Raw genomic sequence first — 15,681 nt, 5'->3', positions numbered from 1 at the left:
GTTCAAATGACATCTCGGGGAAATTAAAGACATTTGGCCCATGTCCTTGTGGTTGGGTAGGAAAAAAAGCTTTTATCCTTCAGAACCAAGAGGAAAAGATTATCTGGTAGAGTGTAAGATAGAGGGCAGAGACTGCACCCTGCTCCTGGAATTCGTGTGATTATATATAGGTAACACTGGTAGTTAAATTGCTATAATAACATGAAGCTAACCTTAATATTTCTATTGACTATGATATTAAAAGGTGAACCATTTTATCAGGGTAATAATAACAGTCTCCTCTATTTGCAGGGAGAAATTACAAAGAAAAAAAGGAGCTATTTATTTACTTAAAAAAGCCTCCAGTGGTTTTCTCCATGTCTTTGTCCATTCAGGCTGCTATAACAAAATCTCATAGACTGAGTGACTTATAAACCACAGAAATTTTTTCTCACAGTTCTGGAGGCTGAAAGTCTGAGATCGAGGGGTTGGCAGGTTCAATGCCTGGTGAGAGCCCCCTTCCTGGTTGCAGATTGCTGACTTCTCAGTTCCATCCTCATGCGGCAGAAGGAGACAAGGGAACTAACTCTTTAGGGTCTCATTTTCAAGGGCATGAATCCCATTCATGAGGGCTCCATCCTCATGACCTAATCACATCCCAAAGACCCCCTCCTAATATCATCACACTGGGGCATAGGAAGTCAACATATGAATTTGGTGGCAGGGGGAGGGGCGGGGAACAGAAACATTCAGTCTGCAGCACTCCATAACCTGCAAGATGCCTGAGAATTGTAACTGATGGCTTGCATGAAGACGAATGGCTTTCTAGTCATTAGCATTCACTCTCTTATTCTTCTCCTCCCCAAAACTTGTCTTCTCTGTCTGAGCAAATGGCACCACCACCATCCATCTATCATTCAGGCAGAGACCTAGGAGTCATCTTTGGCATTTTCGGCTCCCTCAGTCAATACCTAATTTATTGCCAAGTCCTTTCAATTCTATCCCTAAACATCCTTCGAATCAATCTGTCGTCTTCTCTCTCACCATCTTAGCCCAGAGGCCATCATGACCTCTTGTCTGAAATGCTGTAACAGCCTTCTTCTTGGTCTTCCTCTAACCACTGCTGTCCTGTCTAAGCAGTTCTTCCAACTACAGTCAGAGAGGTCTCCTGGAGACACAAACCTGACAGGAAATTCCCCAGCCCCATGCTTACAGTCTTTCATTGGCTTCTACTTGCTTGTAGGATAAAGACAAAGTGGCCCAACATGGAGGGCCTGATGTGGTCTGGCCCTGATCCTCTCCTGCTGCATGCTTATCTTGCCTCCCTTTGCTCTCTGCACCCCATCTACAGTATCCTTCTTCTACTTCTCCCTGTTCCCCTGCCACTCCCAGCCAGGGTCTTTGTTCCAATTGTGCCCTTCACTGTCCTCCCTTAGTTAGTATTTACTCTTCTTTCAGATCTTAACTCAATCTTAAGTCCCTTAGGGCAATCTTTTCTGACTTTCCCACCTTGGTCCTGGGGGGCTGTTTGATCCCCCGTATGTCCTGGATGACTAGCAAAGTCCCTGTTAGATGGAAGGCACTGTGAATATAAGCCTGTGGAATTGGTTCATGGGATGGGGTCATGGTCAGTAGCGGCGAAGGGATTAGGAGGATGATAAATGTTATCCTGACACAGAAGTGCTTGAAGGAATCTTGGATGTTAGCTTTTGAGAGGAAGAAATTTAAGACATAGTTGGTTTTTGTATGTATTTGTTTCTTATGTGTTTCACTAGACCCATAGGATTAATTTGTAGAAGAAAGTGGAGGTGCATTTGAAATGTTCCAGAGGAAACAGCCAAACTAATGGAAAAATTTTTCAGAGAAAGGTTGTGATACAATCCTAAGGATGAACTTTCTAAAAAATGAAAGGTAGAGGAATGGGCCACCTTTTGCAGAAGGCATCTCCTTGGGGGATATTGTAGTGATGCTTTCTACATCAGGAAAGAAAAGATTAAGTATCTTATCAGATCTCTTCCAGTCCCAAGATTCTAGTGCAACGAGCAATAGAAAGGTGGACAATTCGGATACCTAAGGAACAAAGAGAGGGTACAGGTATATCAGTTAAAATTCATTTGTTTTATTTGGTTAATGGTAAATACTCCACAATCTGTGCATGTTTCTCTGGAATCTGAGGCCAAAGAAGACAGAATCAAATGTCTTTGGAAATTCAGGTAGCATGTAATCCTCTTTCAAAGAAAGGAACTATGACTACACCTAGAAAAACACCTCTGGTGAAAAGCTTATGCACCAGAGACTAGATTTTCTGAACCTGAGTGACCAATGAAGTGCTTGTACCCATCGTTTTATGGGTTTTAAAACCCCTTCCAGCATAAGGATAAATAACTAAGTATACTTTGAAGTTGCTGATGAATAGGAGCACTGAGAGATTTCAGGTTATTGTGTTGCATTTTAACCACTGTTTTGTTTTGTTTTGTTTTCCTTTTCCTTAATATCAAGCCCCTTTTATCTTCCACTCCCTTTTCCTGAATTTAAGACTGACAAGTTCATGCTTATTATGGTCCCTTCTAAGGGTGTTCCCTCCTTTGTGTCCATATTATCATAGGTCATCTATCACTTTTATAAAATGTTAGACATGTCTGCGAGATACCTGGACCCTGTGTTGACTTTTGAGCTATTTCTAATCCTGTTATCTGTTCCCACACTTTCCTAATCTACTGTAAAGATGCCCCTGAAACACAGGACCCAGTAAATGGATAAACACCAAAACTTTGTCTTTGAAATATGCACATTAACTCAAAGTAAAACCCTTTTCTGTGCACTACAATGTAGCTTTTTATGCACATTCCTAGATTTGCCATCCTATTCTACTTCTCAGTTTGTCTGCAACATTTTATTTGCTAACTTTTGTTCAGAATGGAAGACGACGTATTTTCTCACCTCGTACGACAGTTCCATGCTTTAACAGAAAAAGAAATGAACTTCCCACGTATGTTGTACTGTTTGTAATTTGCTGTGAAGAGAGCATAAAAAAAATGCTAGAATTAGTTATTTCCTGCTCATCCTAAAGGCAGCATATTAGTAAGGCTATTTGAAGATGTTCAACTTTGATTATGTACTCAAGAATAAGGAATTTTACATTATTATTAAGTGCCTAATATGTGCCAGGAACTTGGCAAGTTTCTTTACATACATTGTCATTTAATATTCATAGTAACTTTACAAAATCAATGGTATTATCCCTTAACCTTATGGATGAGAGAACTGAGGTTTAAGGAAGTGAGATAACTTGGAACATACTCATAAGTGAGAGCAGTTAAAAGATTTTAGCTCCCGGTTTGCTTGTCTGTCTGACGCTAGATCCTGATTCACTAACTCATAGTGAGATACTTCCCCCAGATGGGTCCCTTTCTCCTCTTCCTTCCCTCACTCTTCCCTCTCTTCCTTCTTTCTTTGATATTAGATTTTATTTCATTTACTGAGGATATAGAGGTTAAAAATAAAACCATTGTAACTATTCTGCAGGGAAGACAACTTAAATCCTCTTAGGTAGAGATCCATGTTTTTGAGAGGTATTAAAAAACAAAATTCAACTGAGTAAATTTTAAAGACTTTGTTGGCTTTATTCATTAATTCATGAATTGGGCAATATCCCATCTAGCAGATAAAAGCTCTGCAGAGCTGTAAAAAATTAAAAAGCAGAGGAACTTATGCTGGTAAAAAGTGGATTGGTTGTGACAAGATCATCTTGGTTTAGGGGACAGTAGGGGTCTATCAGGCATATTACCTACCTCATAAGTGCTGACCAGATGATTCCAGATTGGCTGATTTAAGATTCTATTCCTGGGAGATGCTGAAAGTGTAATTAAGTTGGCTATTAAGTCTCAGTTTGATGGGAAGCCTCGGTGGCTCAGTGGTTTAGCGTTGCCTTCAGCCCAGGGCGTGATCCTGGAAACCTGGGATTGAGTCCCACATCAGGCATCCTGCATGGAGCCTGCTTCTCCCTTTGCCTCTCTCTGTCTCTCTCTGTGTCTCTCATGGATAAATAAACAAAATATTAAAAAAAAAAAAAAAAAGGTTTCAGTTTGGTGACATGGGCTTAGCATAAGTGATCCCATTTGGGTACTGTTGTCTCTTTCTTAATGATTCCCCACCTTCGACAAGACTTTCAACCTAACTAGAAATGTGATCCAAACAAAAGGCATTAGTGCCACTCCTACTTACTTTTCTGAGGTTCTTGCAATTTTTGCTCATCTTCTTTGTGGTATTTACAGTTCGTGGTATCTTTCTGCTGAATCCCTGTGGTATTCACAGGTCATGACTTCAGGTTCACATTTCTAAGTTGGCAATTCTCTTTGTTCCTTTTCTGATGTTCAAGTCTTAGGGAAATCATTTGCTTGTTGGCTAGTGGCTGGGAACAGGCACTAAAAGCTTTGGAGGGAATACAGTACACCAAGAAGGCCACTGTGATTATTATAAGCAGGAGAATTCTCAATGTCTGGAATTCACTTTGGAGCCATGTTTCCCCAAGACTCAAACCAATCAAAATCACATAAGCTGAAGAAAGACCCTATTGGAGGAGTTTCTTTCTTTCTTTCTTTCTTTCTTTCTTTCTTTCTTTCTTTCTTTCTTTCTTTCTTTCTTTCTTTCTTTCTTTCTTTCTTTCTTTCTTTCTTTCTCTTTCTTTCTTTTTCTTTCTTTCTTTCTTTCTTTCTTTCTTTCTTTCTTTCTTTCTTTCTTTCTTCTTTCTTCTCTTTCTTTCTTTTGAAGATTTTATTTATTCATTCATGAGAGACACACAGAGAGAGGCAGAGACACAGGCAGAGGGAGAAGCAGGCTCCATGCAGGGAGCCCGACGTGGGACTCAATCCTGGGACCTGGGATCAGGCCCAGAGCCGAAGGCAGACACTCAACCACTGGGCCACCTAGATGTCCTGAAGGAGTCACTTTCTTAAACCAAGTGGCTTCTTCAGTGATCTTATGTAGCTGAGTTCCATCTTCCCCTGAAATGTTAATCTGAGTGTTCCAGCTGATGTTTGCCACAGACATCTACTTGCTCAGCTAAAATATAATCAAAGGCTATTCTATTATCAAGAACTACCTCGGTCAGAGAGTCTAAGAATTTTTTGTTGGACAGCTATTGCTTTAGCAAGAGATTCTGCAATATCTCCAAGAATTAAGGAGAGGTTCCTGATCATAGTCTCATTGGCACTTATTCCTAGCCAGGGGAACAGTGATCTACTAAAGGAAGCTGATTTTGAATCATGAATGCTTCCTAGTCATTTCCATTTGAGTCTGTGACCCATGACTGGAAAAGTGACAGTCATGGAGGCCCATAAAATTTAAAGGTCTGTAGGCCACACAGGCAATCTTACTCTGGTTACCCCTTTCTTTGTAGAGATCCTGGATGCAAGTTCCCAAGTTTGGGATTGTTAACCAGAGACAGGGAAATGGACATGACAGAGAGGGGGCTGAGTTTGTTCCATAGAAACTGAGGTATTGGAAATTAGGGAGAAATTTACGATGGGCAAAAGGTGGACAAAAGAATCACAAAGAACTCCCTGGTGTAAAAAATAGGAAAAGGATGGTCAGAGAGGGAGGGAGGAATGGAAGGAAATGTTTTTGATCCTCTTGATCCCATGTCTTGTAAAGAAGCAGGTTAATTAGGAGATGTGGTTCCCAAAGTTCAAATCCCTGAAGTTTGACTGCCATCTGGCTAGTGAGGAGGACCTGATATACTTCCTTCCAAGGAGATTCAAGGATAGTCTTTGTTCTTAGTAATTCTGATTCAGAAAAATGGGAGAAAATTGAAAAAATCAGTTTGGAGAATCATAGCTTGATATTTGAGGAAACTAGAAGAATTCAGGATCCAGTCCAGTTTGTAGGTATATGATAAAACTTTAAAGACAATTAACAGGATTAGGGTCTAATACCCCAGAGGTACAAGCATAATTTTTCTCTCTGCAATCACCCTCATTAAAAAAAATTATTCATTTGAGGGAGAGTGTGGGAAGGAAGGGCAGAGGAAGAGGGAGAGAGAGAATCTCAAGTAGACTTCCCACTGAGCAAAAGTCCAATGAGAGGCTCGATCCCACAATCCCAAGATCACAACCTAAGCTGAAATCAAGAGTTGGACACTCAACCGAGCCACCCAGGCGCTCCTGCAATCACTCTCATTTTTTACAAAAATGACCATAATAAGACTAATCTGTTTACACTAAATTTGGTCTGATTATTTACGTAAATGCAGCAGGAATAGCAATGGATTGTATATGCTCTTTTAAAGCATGTTCTGTTGGAATTTCACATAAGAACTCTCCAATTAAACTCTTAAAACCTCTTGAGGCCAAGAAGCCAAACCACAGATCCTCCATCAGATGTTACTGGCAGTATCTATAGTTTGGGTGAATTCTTCTCTCCTCAAGGTCCCCAAAATATCCTCAGGTTCCTGGACCTGCCAGGACCTTCCCTACTCATCTGGTAAAGCTGAATTGTTCCTAGAGTTATATTTCTAGTTTTCCAAAATTTGCCAAGACAAGGATAGTTGCTTTTAATTCCTCAAAGAACTAGGTTGTAGCCTAAATGTAGCCAAATGATATCAATGGCTGAACCATTCATCCAACTACATTATCTTCAGTTTGCTCCTTTATATCAGGGAGATCTTCAACTTAGATGAAAATCAAAAAGATTCTTACGTTCTGGATTTAGAGCCTTGTTTTGGAATGCTTTAATAAATCCTTTCACAAAGACTTCAGAAAGTTTATTTCCCTTTGGGTACATTTAGCTTAGAAAAGGCACTTAAAAAGTTCTATCAGACTCTGTCTGAATATCAGCTTCCAATTTGGCCAATTTCTGACCACAGAGAAACTGAAAAAAATCCTTTCAGATATCTTCTCAGTTTTCAGCTGGGGCAAAGAGTTAATATTCCTGAGATTATCAAACAACCCCTTTGTGTATGCAAGAGGCATCCTCAAAGAAGATACAGAAGATATTATCCTGGCAAGGTCCAAAGCCACTCCCAAAGACAGCCAAAAGAAAGAAAGACTTAGATCATTTCTCTGAGGGCTGGCAGCAGTTTGGTAGGACCCTAGCCACGAATGGACTTTAACCCACATTTCTGTCTAGCCATATCTTTTTTTTCTTTTTTTAAAGATTTTATTTATTCATGAGAGACACAGAGAAAGAGAGAGAGAGGCAGAGACACAGACAGAGGGAGAAGCAGGCCCCATCAGGGAGCCCCATGTGGGACTCGATCCGGGACTGCAGGATCACGCCCTGGGCGGAAGGCAGGTGCTAAACCGCTGAGCCACCTAGGGATCCCCTGTCTAGCCATATCTAACCACAAATACAGTATAACCCACATTCCTGTTTGGCTGTATTTTGGGGTCCTTGACCTGACAGTTACCAAGTGAAGCTCTCAGGACACAAAACAAGACAAAGAAGGAGATAAGGGCTGTCCCTGAGAGAGATGAGATTAATAAACAATGAATATGGATTTGGAAAGGAAGGGATAACATGAAACTTTATTTTCATCCTTCCAGCAGGCATTATAGACAGAGATTTGGGAAAGCTGACCCTGGTAAAAATTCTCACCCTTTGCTGGTTTCTGCCAACTTTTTACCAGGATCCCATTTGTAGGTTCCAGTGTTTACCAGAATTTGGTAAGGTTTTCCATCAGTTTTTAGTTTCCCTTGGCTGTTTAAGAGGAACTTGTAAATTATAAACTGTAAACTATAAATTATAGCAGTTTACCAGAAAATCCCTCAGAGTCCTGTCAACCCTGGAAGAGCTGATATGGGGGTCCACCTTCAAAGGTAGATATGGGGGCATCTGTAAGACCACTGCTTTGGTAGACTTTTGTTAACAGTCTTATAGTCTCTTCAGAGTGCAAAGACAATTCAGACAGATGATTACTAGAAAGAATACTCAAATAAAGGAGGATGGATGGAGCAATAGGAGTTATGTCAGTCTTAAAGTCTTTTGTTTTGGGTGTCTCTTATATTTTTAATTTTACATTAGCCTTTTGCAACATATCTTTCAATGAAGCTACTTTGGAATTTTGAAGCATTTTGGAGGCTTCTGCATGCCAATTAAAATAGGTATTCAATTCTGTTTATTTGATTTAGGAACGCTTGTTTTCAAGTACACTTCTTAAATGAACAATCTCATCTAATTGGTGTAGTTCTCAGAATGGCCATTATAATTCTAGGTTGTTTTTAGTAAGACTTTGCTATTTTTGTAGATATCTACAGTTTCCAGGACCACAGTTCTTAGGCATAAAATAAGCAGGTGTGCTAGAAGATGGCACACTGAATTCTTTGGGAATTAAGGATCTATTTCTTTCTTTCTTTTTAAAAAGATTTTATTTATTTATTCATGAGACACAGAGAGAGAGAGAGAGAGAGAGAGAGAGAGAGAGAGAGAGGCGGAGACATAGGCAGAGGGAGAAGCAGGCTCCCTGCAGGGACTGCAATGTGGGACTCAATCCCAGATCCCAGGATCACACCCCGAGCTGAAGGTAGATGCTCAACCGCTGAGCATCCAGGCATCCCAAGCCACCCAGGCATTCCAAGATCTATCTCTTTATCTACACTTTGGGTCTCTGGGAACCAAATTAATACTTAAGAGAAATGTGATGCTAGGTTGGGGAAGGTATGGTGTTTTACGTTGTACTTTATTACACAGAAATTTTCTTAAAGTTGGCAGGGGACCTAGTGTCAGTCTAACTCTTCCATGACCAATTTATCCTAATTCAGGAGTCTCAGAGTTAAGTGGTGAGCATTCAAAAAGCTTTTAAGTGCTTGACTCATGCCTACCAACTTTGTGGCTTTTGGCTTTTGATATTGTCTTTAGCAATAGCCTTTACCTACACAAAACAATCACATTAACACACCAAAGTAACAAAAGAGATGTTACTGTGGACTGGCCAATAAAAGGCCTTGTGTGTACCCCCAGCAATTCCCAAAACAGAACTGGGGACTGGGGAAAAGATGGAACCAGCATACCCCAACAAATGGGACTGTGGACTGGGATTCAAATCAAATGAGGAACTGTGGACAAACAAAGGGCTGAAGACTTGAGTTCTTTTTTTTTTTTTTTTTTTAATTTTTATTTATTTATGATAGTCACACAGAGAGAGAGAGAGAGAAAGAGAGAGAGGCAGAGACATAGGCAGAGGGAGAAGCAGGCTCCATGCACTGGGAGCCCGACGTGGGATTCGATCCTGGGTCTCCAGGATCACGCCCTGGGCCAAAGGCAGGCGCCAAACCGCTGCGCCACCCAGGGATCCCTGAAGACTTGAGTTCTAAGTAGAATATTCTTCCAGCTTAAACTGACCTGCTAAGCCCTGGACTGGGAATTGTGGACTGAACCAAGAGCTAAGAACTGACATTCTATTAGAGCTTTCTGTCTGTCTAAACGGACTTGCTGATCTAGAATAGAAAGCCAATTAGATATGGAGTTCAATACAAAGACAGCAGGAGTTCACTGGGGAGCCTGGGTGGATCAGTTGGTTGAGCATCCTAAATTGGGCTCTGCACCCAGCAGGGAGTCTGCTTGTCCCTCTCTCTCCCCCTCCGTCCCCTCCTCCTTACTGCTCATGCTCTCTCTCAAATAAATAAATATAATCTTAAAAAAAAACAAAAAACAAAGACAGCAGAGATTAGAATGGAGAAGAATTTTTCCACAGCCTTCAGAAATGGTGAGAAAGAGTACTTGAAGGGTTTGTGGATACCAGTGCCCGTGTTTCTTGCTGTTCCAGAAATCCATCAGAAATTTCCTTTGGGTCCCACTGCTGCCAACAAATTTGTTAAAAAGCTAAATTCAACTGAGTAAATTTTAAAGACCTTACTGGCTTTATTCAACAATTCACAAATTGGGCATCATCCTAACTAGATCTGAGAAGATATATAAAATGAAAGGCTTTTACAGGAACAAGGGAAAGAGATAAGGAAGTTGTATTAGTAAAAAAGCAGATTGGTTGTAGCAAGTTTATCTTCCTTCAGGGGATGGCAGGGGTCTATCAGGCAGACTACTTCACTAGTGCTGACCAAGTGATTCCAGATGACTAAGATGCCATTCCTGGGAGATGCTAAAACTGTAATTAAATTGGGTAGTATGTCTCAGTTTGGTGGCATGGGACTTAGCATAAATGACTCCATTTTGGGCCTGCTGTCCCTTTTTTAACAGAGGCTTGAAAGTCATTCAATTTGGGGGAACTTCTAAGAAAAATAATATAAAATTATAAGTATTAAATTAGAGACAAGTTGACTATTAGAATAGAATAAGAAATCACAACAAATTACAAATTTGGGTGCTAAATTTGAGATCACAAAATCTGGAAAAATAAGTGTTTTGAACAACTAACTAGTGTACCCTAAGATGTTTTGTTCCTACATTTTTGGGTTTCAGATTCTTTAACAATCAATCCACATTCTTTAAGGAGATAATAAAAAAATCTGGATACTCTAACATAGTTAATTTATATTTGTTTTTTTTTTTTTTTTTTTATAACAGTATATGAAAGTTCCATAGTCTAGCTTCTGGCTATCTCCACCCACATACTTCAGGTGCTAGGCACCAGTGGATGCATTTATATATATAAAGATTTCAGGCCTTGTAATTTATTTATTTATTTAAAAGATTTTATTTATTTATTCATGAGAGACACACACAGAGAGAGAGAGAGAGAGAGAGAGAGAGACATAGGCAGAGGGAGAAGCAAGGTCCATGCAGGGAGCCTGATGTGAGACTAGATCCTGGGACTCCAGGATCACGCCCTGGGCCGAAGGCAGGTGCTAAACCACTGAGCCACCCAGGGATCCCAGGCCTTGTAATTTAGAATAGTAGAGAATGAAATATTCATGGATGTCTTTTCCCTACCAGGACAGCCAGCAATAACTTAATTGCACACAAATAGGACTACAAACCATATTTGTGTACCTCACTAAATCCAAATGAAATCTAAACATATCTCCATCTCAACTTCTTGTAAGCCAGATCCAAAATTTTGCCCTTGGGTGCTCCAATGCTACTTGATAGGAAAAGTGTGAAGGGGGAAAGGTCAGCAAAAAGAGTAACTCTAAAAAAAAAAAAAAAAAAAAAAAAGAGTAACTCTGAAATTAATTGCAGCAAAAATATCCTTTGCAAATTTTATCAAACCATAAGACTATGAGAACATTGCTAGAGTCTCTTCAAGGACTTTCAAAGGGGCCTCTGTAAGTGAATGGCCCTGAAACTTAAGTTGCCTTGGTTTCTGAGAAAATCCAGCTCTAGAGGAATGGTATAACACAAAAATGGTATTTATACCATACCTAATACACAAGAGTCCATGCTATAGGGTGGCTTCAAAAGTAATGTTGTATGTGGTCCTATTCTGAAGAGCTTGAGGTCCCAACTCCACCAAATTAAGATAGAGGACGTTCTGTGATAGAGGATGTTCTTTCAGTGTATTTTGCTCTGTAATAGATAGCACTATGAAGATGGAGATGTTCTAATACTGCTAAATCTCAAAGGTCCCCTACCCATACCCCCATTTATATTTGCAAAGGACTTGTTACTTGTAATGGAATGATTTCCAAATACAACAGACCTTAAAATTCCTATATTGGTGTAATCAATATTAAACACACCATTTACTATCCTTCCAAGCAGGGCAGTTAACACACATAGAGCAAAAGCATGTTATTGCTGTTAAAGACTACACAGTAGAAAGATTATAGCACTAAAGAAAGTCTTTAAGAATTCATTAAGATGTAATCAAGCTATTACAAACTCATCTGTTATTTGCAATTATAACGTAGTTACTGTAACTTATCTCTGGATAAAATCACCTCTATGTTGGATTTCTTTGCTATATTTTGCTCCTTGGTGATGTATTCAAATGCCCAGTTTTCTCATGTATATCCTCCTCTTTTTTTTTTTTTTAAAGATTAATTTATTTATTTTGGGAGAGAGAGAGAGAGAGAGAGAAAGAGAGTGTGAGCAGGGAGATGGGCAGAGGGGGAGAGAGAATCTCAAGCAGACTGTATGCTCAGTGCAGAACCCAACACAGGGCTCGATCTCACTACCCTGAGATCATGATCTGAGCTGAAATCAAGAGTTGGACACTTAATGGGGGACTGCACCACCCAGGTGTCCCTATCTGCTTAGTAGAAACTCCTGACTCATCTTACTTTTCTTCCTTTCTTCTACAATTAACTGCCTTTAATAAGCAGTCCTTATAATTGTGTCCTATACCATTATCCCTATTATAATATTTACCTCTAAACTAGGCTATAGCCTGTAAGTACATCTCAAGATAAATAAAGAATATAACAGAAGTATTTTGGTCTATAGGAATGCATAGTTTGTAATCAAAGTGTTTACACTTATTGAATAGTGTAAAATCCTATTTCATTAGTCTTAAATATGATCCTTTTGCTCTATCCCCAACATACAATTTCTATATAATGTACTTTAGAAGAAATGTTATAGCCTCAGAAATGTTATACAGCTTCTTAAAAATATGTTTTGTTTTTAAAGGCTGAGACTATTTCTCTAAGGAATACACTGTTTCAATAGAATGGCATTTTCTATTTAATGAAGCTTCCCCCCATTCTTTCATCTAACAAGGCTGCTAAAGCTTGATATACCTGGTCAAAGACGCATTGTTCCAAAGGTCCTGACCTGAAATAAGAAAACAAAGACTGACTTAGAGCTGCAAACAAAACTATAGCTCCATTGTCCGTGCAATGCCCCTCTAATTTTTGTTTTCCTCCATACCAAACTGTGGCTATGCTAACGTGAAGCTCAGGGTTATGTAAGAGGGGAAAAATGTGATCTCTTTATGGTCTTGATGTCATTTCCCCTGGTCACGTAAAATAACTCGTTTTAGGCCAACAGGTATCTACTCAAAGAAAATCAAAGTCCTATAACTTTAAGAACATTATTTTAAGAATTTAATTCATTTTTTGAGAAATGCTGGAAAAGGTTTAAAATACTGATATACACCCTGACACTATTTTTCAGAGTTGAGGACTACTGGACTACTGATCAAAATATTTTTAGATGAAAGTTTTAAGTTTCCTGTAGATCAGTGCTCAAATTTTAGCACTTCAATCACCCGAAGGACTAGTTAAAATGATAGAATGCAGGGCCCTACCCCCAGAGTTGCTAATTCAGTAGGTCTGCCGTTGTGCCACAGAATTTGTACTTCTAAAAAGTTCCTGGGTGGTACTTTTGAGAACCATCAATGCAATCGATGTAGATCACTTGGTGATGCATATTTTCAAAAATCAAAGCTGACAGGGTTTGTACCTTCTCAAGCATGTATGCCATTTGGAAGATGGAGAGCCATTGCCAAAGTCAGGGGGATAGTCATGATGATTTAAAGCTTCATAGATTCTTAACTGGCCATTTTCACTATAGCTGCCCTATGCCTAGTAGCATTATATAATCCTTAGTAATGCAAGAAGTCCTTGAACAGCGTCTTGCTCTAAGTGTTGTGAGATCATTGAGTGAGATGGTCAAGAAACAATTCTTGAGACATTTTATGGTACAACTTAGTTTATTTAAGTAGCACAGGGACAGGAAGAGCTGCACTTTTGCTGTATGAAGCTGGTGGTTTTATGCTCAGTGCTCATGGGGGAGGGGATGTGCAGGAGTATTAGATTATGAATGTTTTCTTCAAATTTCTACTCATCGAACTACTTTCGCAAGATTTCTCTGGTGCTTATCATTCAGCATGGTATTAACTATCAGTGAGGGATCCCTGGGTGGCGCAGCGGTTTGGCGCCTGCCTTTGGCCCAGGGCGCGATCCTGGAGACCCGGGATCGAATCCCACATCGGGCTCCCGGTGCATGGAGCCTGCTTCTCCCTCTGCCTATGTCTCTGCCTCTCTCTCTTTCTCTCTCTGTGACTATCATAAATAAATAAAAATTAAAAAAAAAAAAATAACTATCAGTGAGATGTACAGGCAGTCATGAGACCCTTTAAATATGTAGTAAATAGTACATATTTGATCCTTATCGAAATTATGCAGGCTATAAGTCAGCTTTCTGGGCTAAAGGTGAACATTTTCCTGCTTCTATTCCTCATCATAAAAGTAATCAAAAATATGTTTTTATCTTTTTAATTCCTTCCTTCATAGCTGTTTACTGATTGAAGTGATGCAGCAACTGAGAATTGTAATTCCTTTTTTTTTTTTTAAGATTTTATTTATTTATTTATGAGAGACACAGAGAAATAGAGAGAGAGAGAGGCAGAAACATAGGCAGAGGGAGAAGCAGGCTCCATGCATGGAGCCTAATGTGGGACTCGATCTCTGGGACCCCAGGATCACGCCCTGGGCCAAAGGCAGGTAGGTGCTAAACCGCTGAGTCACACAGGGATTCCCGATAATTGTAATTCTTTATTTAAATAATGGAATATAGAAAAGGTGTAATTGTATGTCCTTCATACTATCCAAAACCATTATGAAATCTTAACACTTGAAACAAAATCTCTCAATTCCTTGCCCCTAGTCTGGTTTATACATAAATATAAGATCAGAAGAAAGAAAACTTTACCACTTCGAATGATAAAATCACTATTCCTATACTGTTCAGTGGCTTTTAGATCCTTACATGTGTTTAATATGTATTCTGTTGATTTTTCAATAAAGCATATTAATGAACATATCTCAATTACCTATTGAATAATCTCTCTAAATGCCTGACTGTAATTATTTACTCTTAGGATTACACTTCCATTTTAGCAGTAATTTCAACTCTGAAAAGATAAACCCAAGGGATTCTAAAATAGTTTCTGCTTGGAGCATGATTTCCCCAGTGTCCGAAGGTTAAATAAGAACAAGTGAATAGATGAGACAATGACCAAGAATGTCATAAAATCAAGTCCTTATTAATTAATACATTCTTGAATGCCATCAAATGAGCTATAGGGCAGATATTCTAGGCTTAAGAGTTAATGCCCATCAAGGTATCAGAGTGCCTTGAGTTGAGTTGAAAGATGCAAGAATTTAACAAAACAAAATGACAATTTGTAAAAGGTAATTCAATAAACAGGGCAGCTTCTCACATATTCTCTAATGGGTCACTGAGATAGCTTTAAGGAAATGGGAGCCAAGAGGATATTGGATTCCCAGCTTTGACGCTGAATAGTGAGAAATTCTTGTTCAGAGTTTCACCTGTGTGAGTTGCAGCCTTGTCAGCTATAAAAAGCAATTAGGAAGATCTACTCTGCTTACCTCACAAGGTTGTGAGGATTAAATTTAATTATGTACATGGAAGTGTTATGTCAAGTGAAAAGCCCTAAACAAATGTGTTTTGTTGGCTGTTCAGTGAAAATTGATTCGAATTTCTTTAAAAGTAATACAAATTCTTTAATCAAGTATGCAATCTTTATCTTTCCAAGTGCTTTTTCAGAGTCAAAATGAGCAATTTAATCATTTAAATTAGGGAAGAATATATTTAGTTTCTTCCCTAATGTCATAGCTTTTTAACTGCCCTAAGTTAGAAAATAGAAACAAGTTGATGTGCAAGCTTCAAAATAATAAATATTTTTGTCAAGTTTGTTGGGAAAAAAATGACTTTGCTAAACTTAATTTTATTTTAGCAATTTCACAGTAGAATCTATCACTAAGTAGTCATTACTTGAGTAATTAAACAAGAAAAAATAATTAAACTAGAAAAAATCTGGTCTGGGACATACAACTATGTAAG

At 39.0% G+C, this 15,681-nt stretch overlaps 1 protein-coding gene across 1 annotated transcript in view; it reads right to left on the bottom strand.

Moving 5' to 3' along the window:
- LOC144294247 (uncharacterized) overlaps positions 1-15,681 on the bottom strand; it is a 62,253-nt gene that overhangs the window by 38,628 nt on the left and 7,944 nt on the right. The window contains exons 4-6 of the mRNA XM_077866063.1: positions 3,771-3,832; positions 2,920-2,992; positions 1,908-1,952 (exon numbers count right to left, since the gene is read on the bottom strand). Coding sequence (XP_077722189.1) covers positions 1,908-1,952; positions 2,920-2,992; positions 3,771-3,832 — 180 coding nt within the window. The remainder of the gene's footprint in view (positions 1-1,907; positions 1,953-2,919; positions 2,993-3,770; positions 3,833-15,681) is intronic.

This window comes from Canis aureus, chromosome 22 (genome assembly GCF_053574225.1).
Source record: "Canis aureus isolate CA01 chromosome 22, VMU_Caureus_v.1.0, whole genome shotgun sequence".
In the NCBI taxonomy this organism is placed as follows: domain Eukaryota; kingdom Metazoa; phylum Chordata; class Mammalia; order Carnivora; family Canidae; genus Canis; species Canis aureus.
Note: the sequence above shows the minus strand (reverse complement) of the source record. Positions and strands in the feature narration are given on the sequence as shown.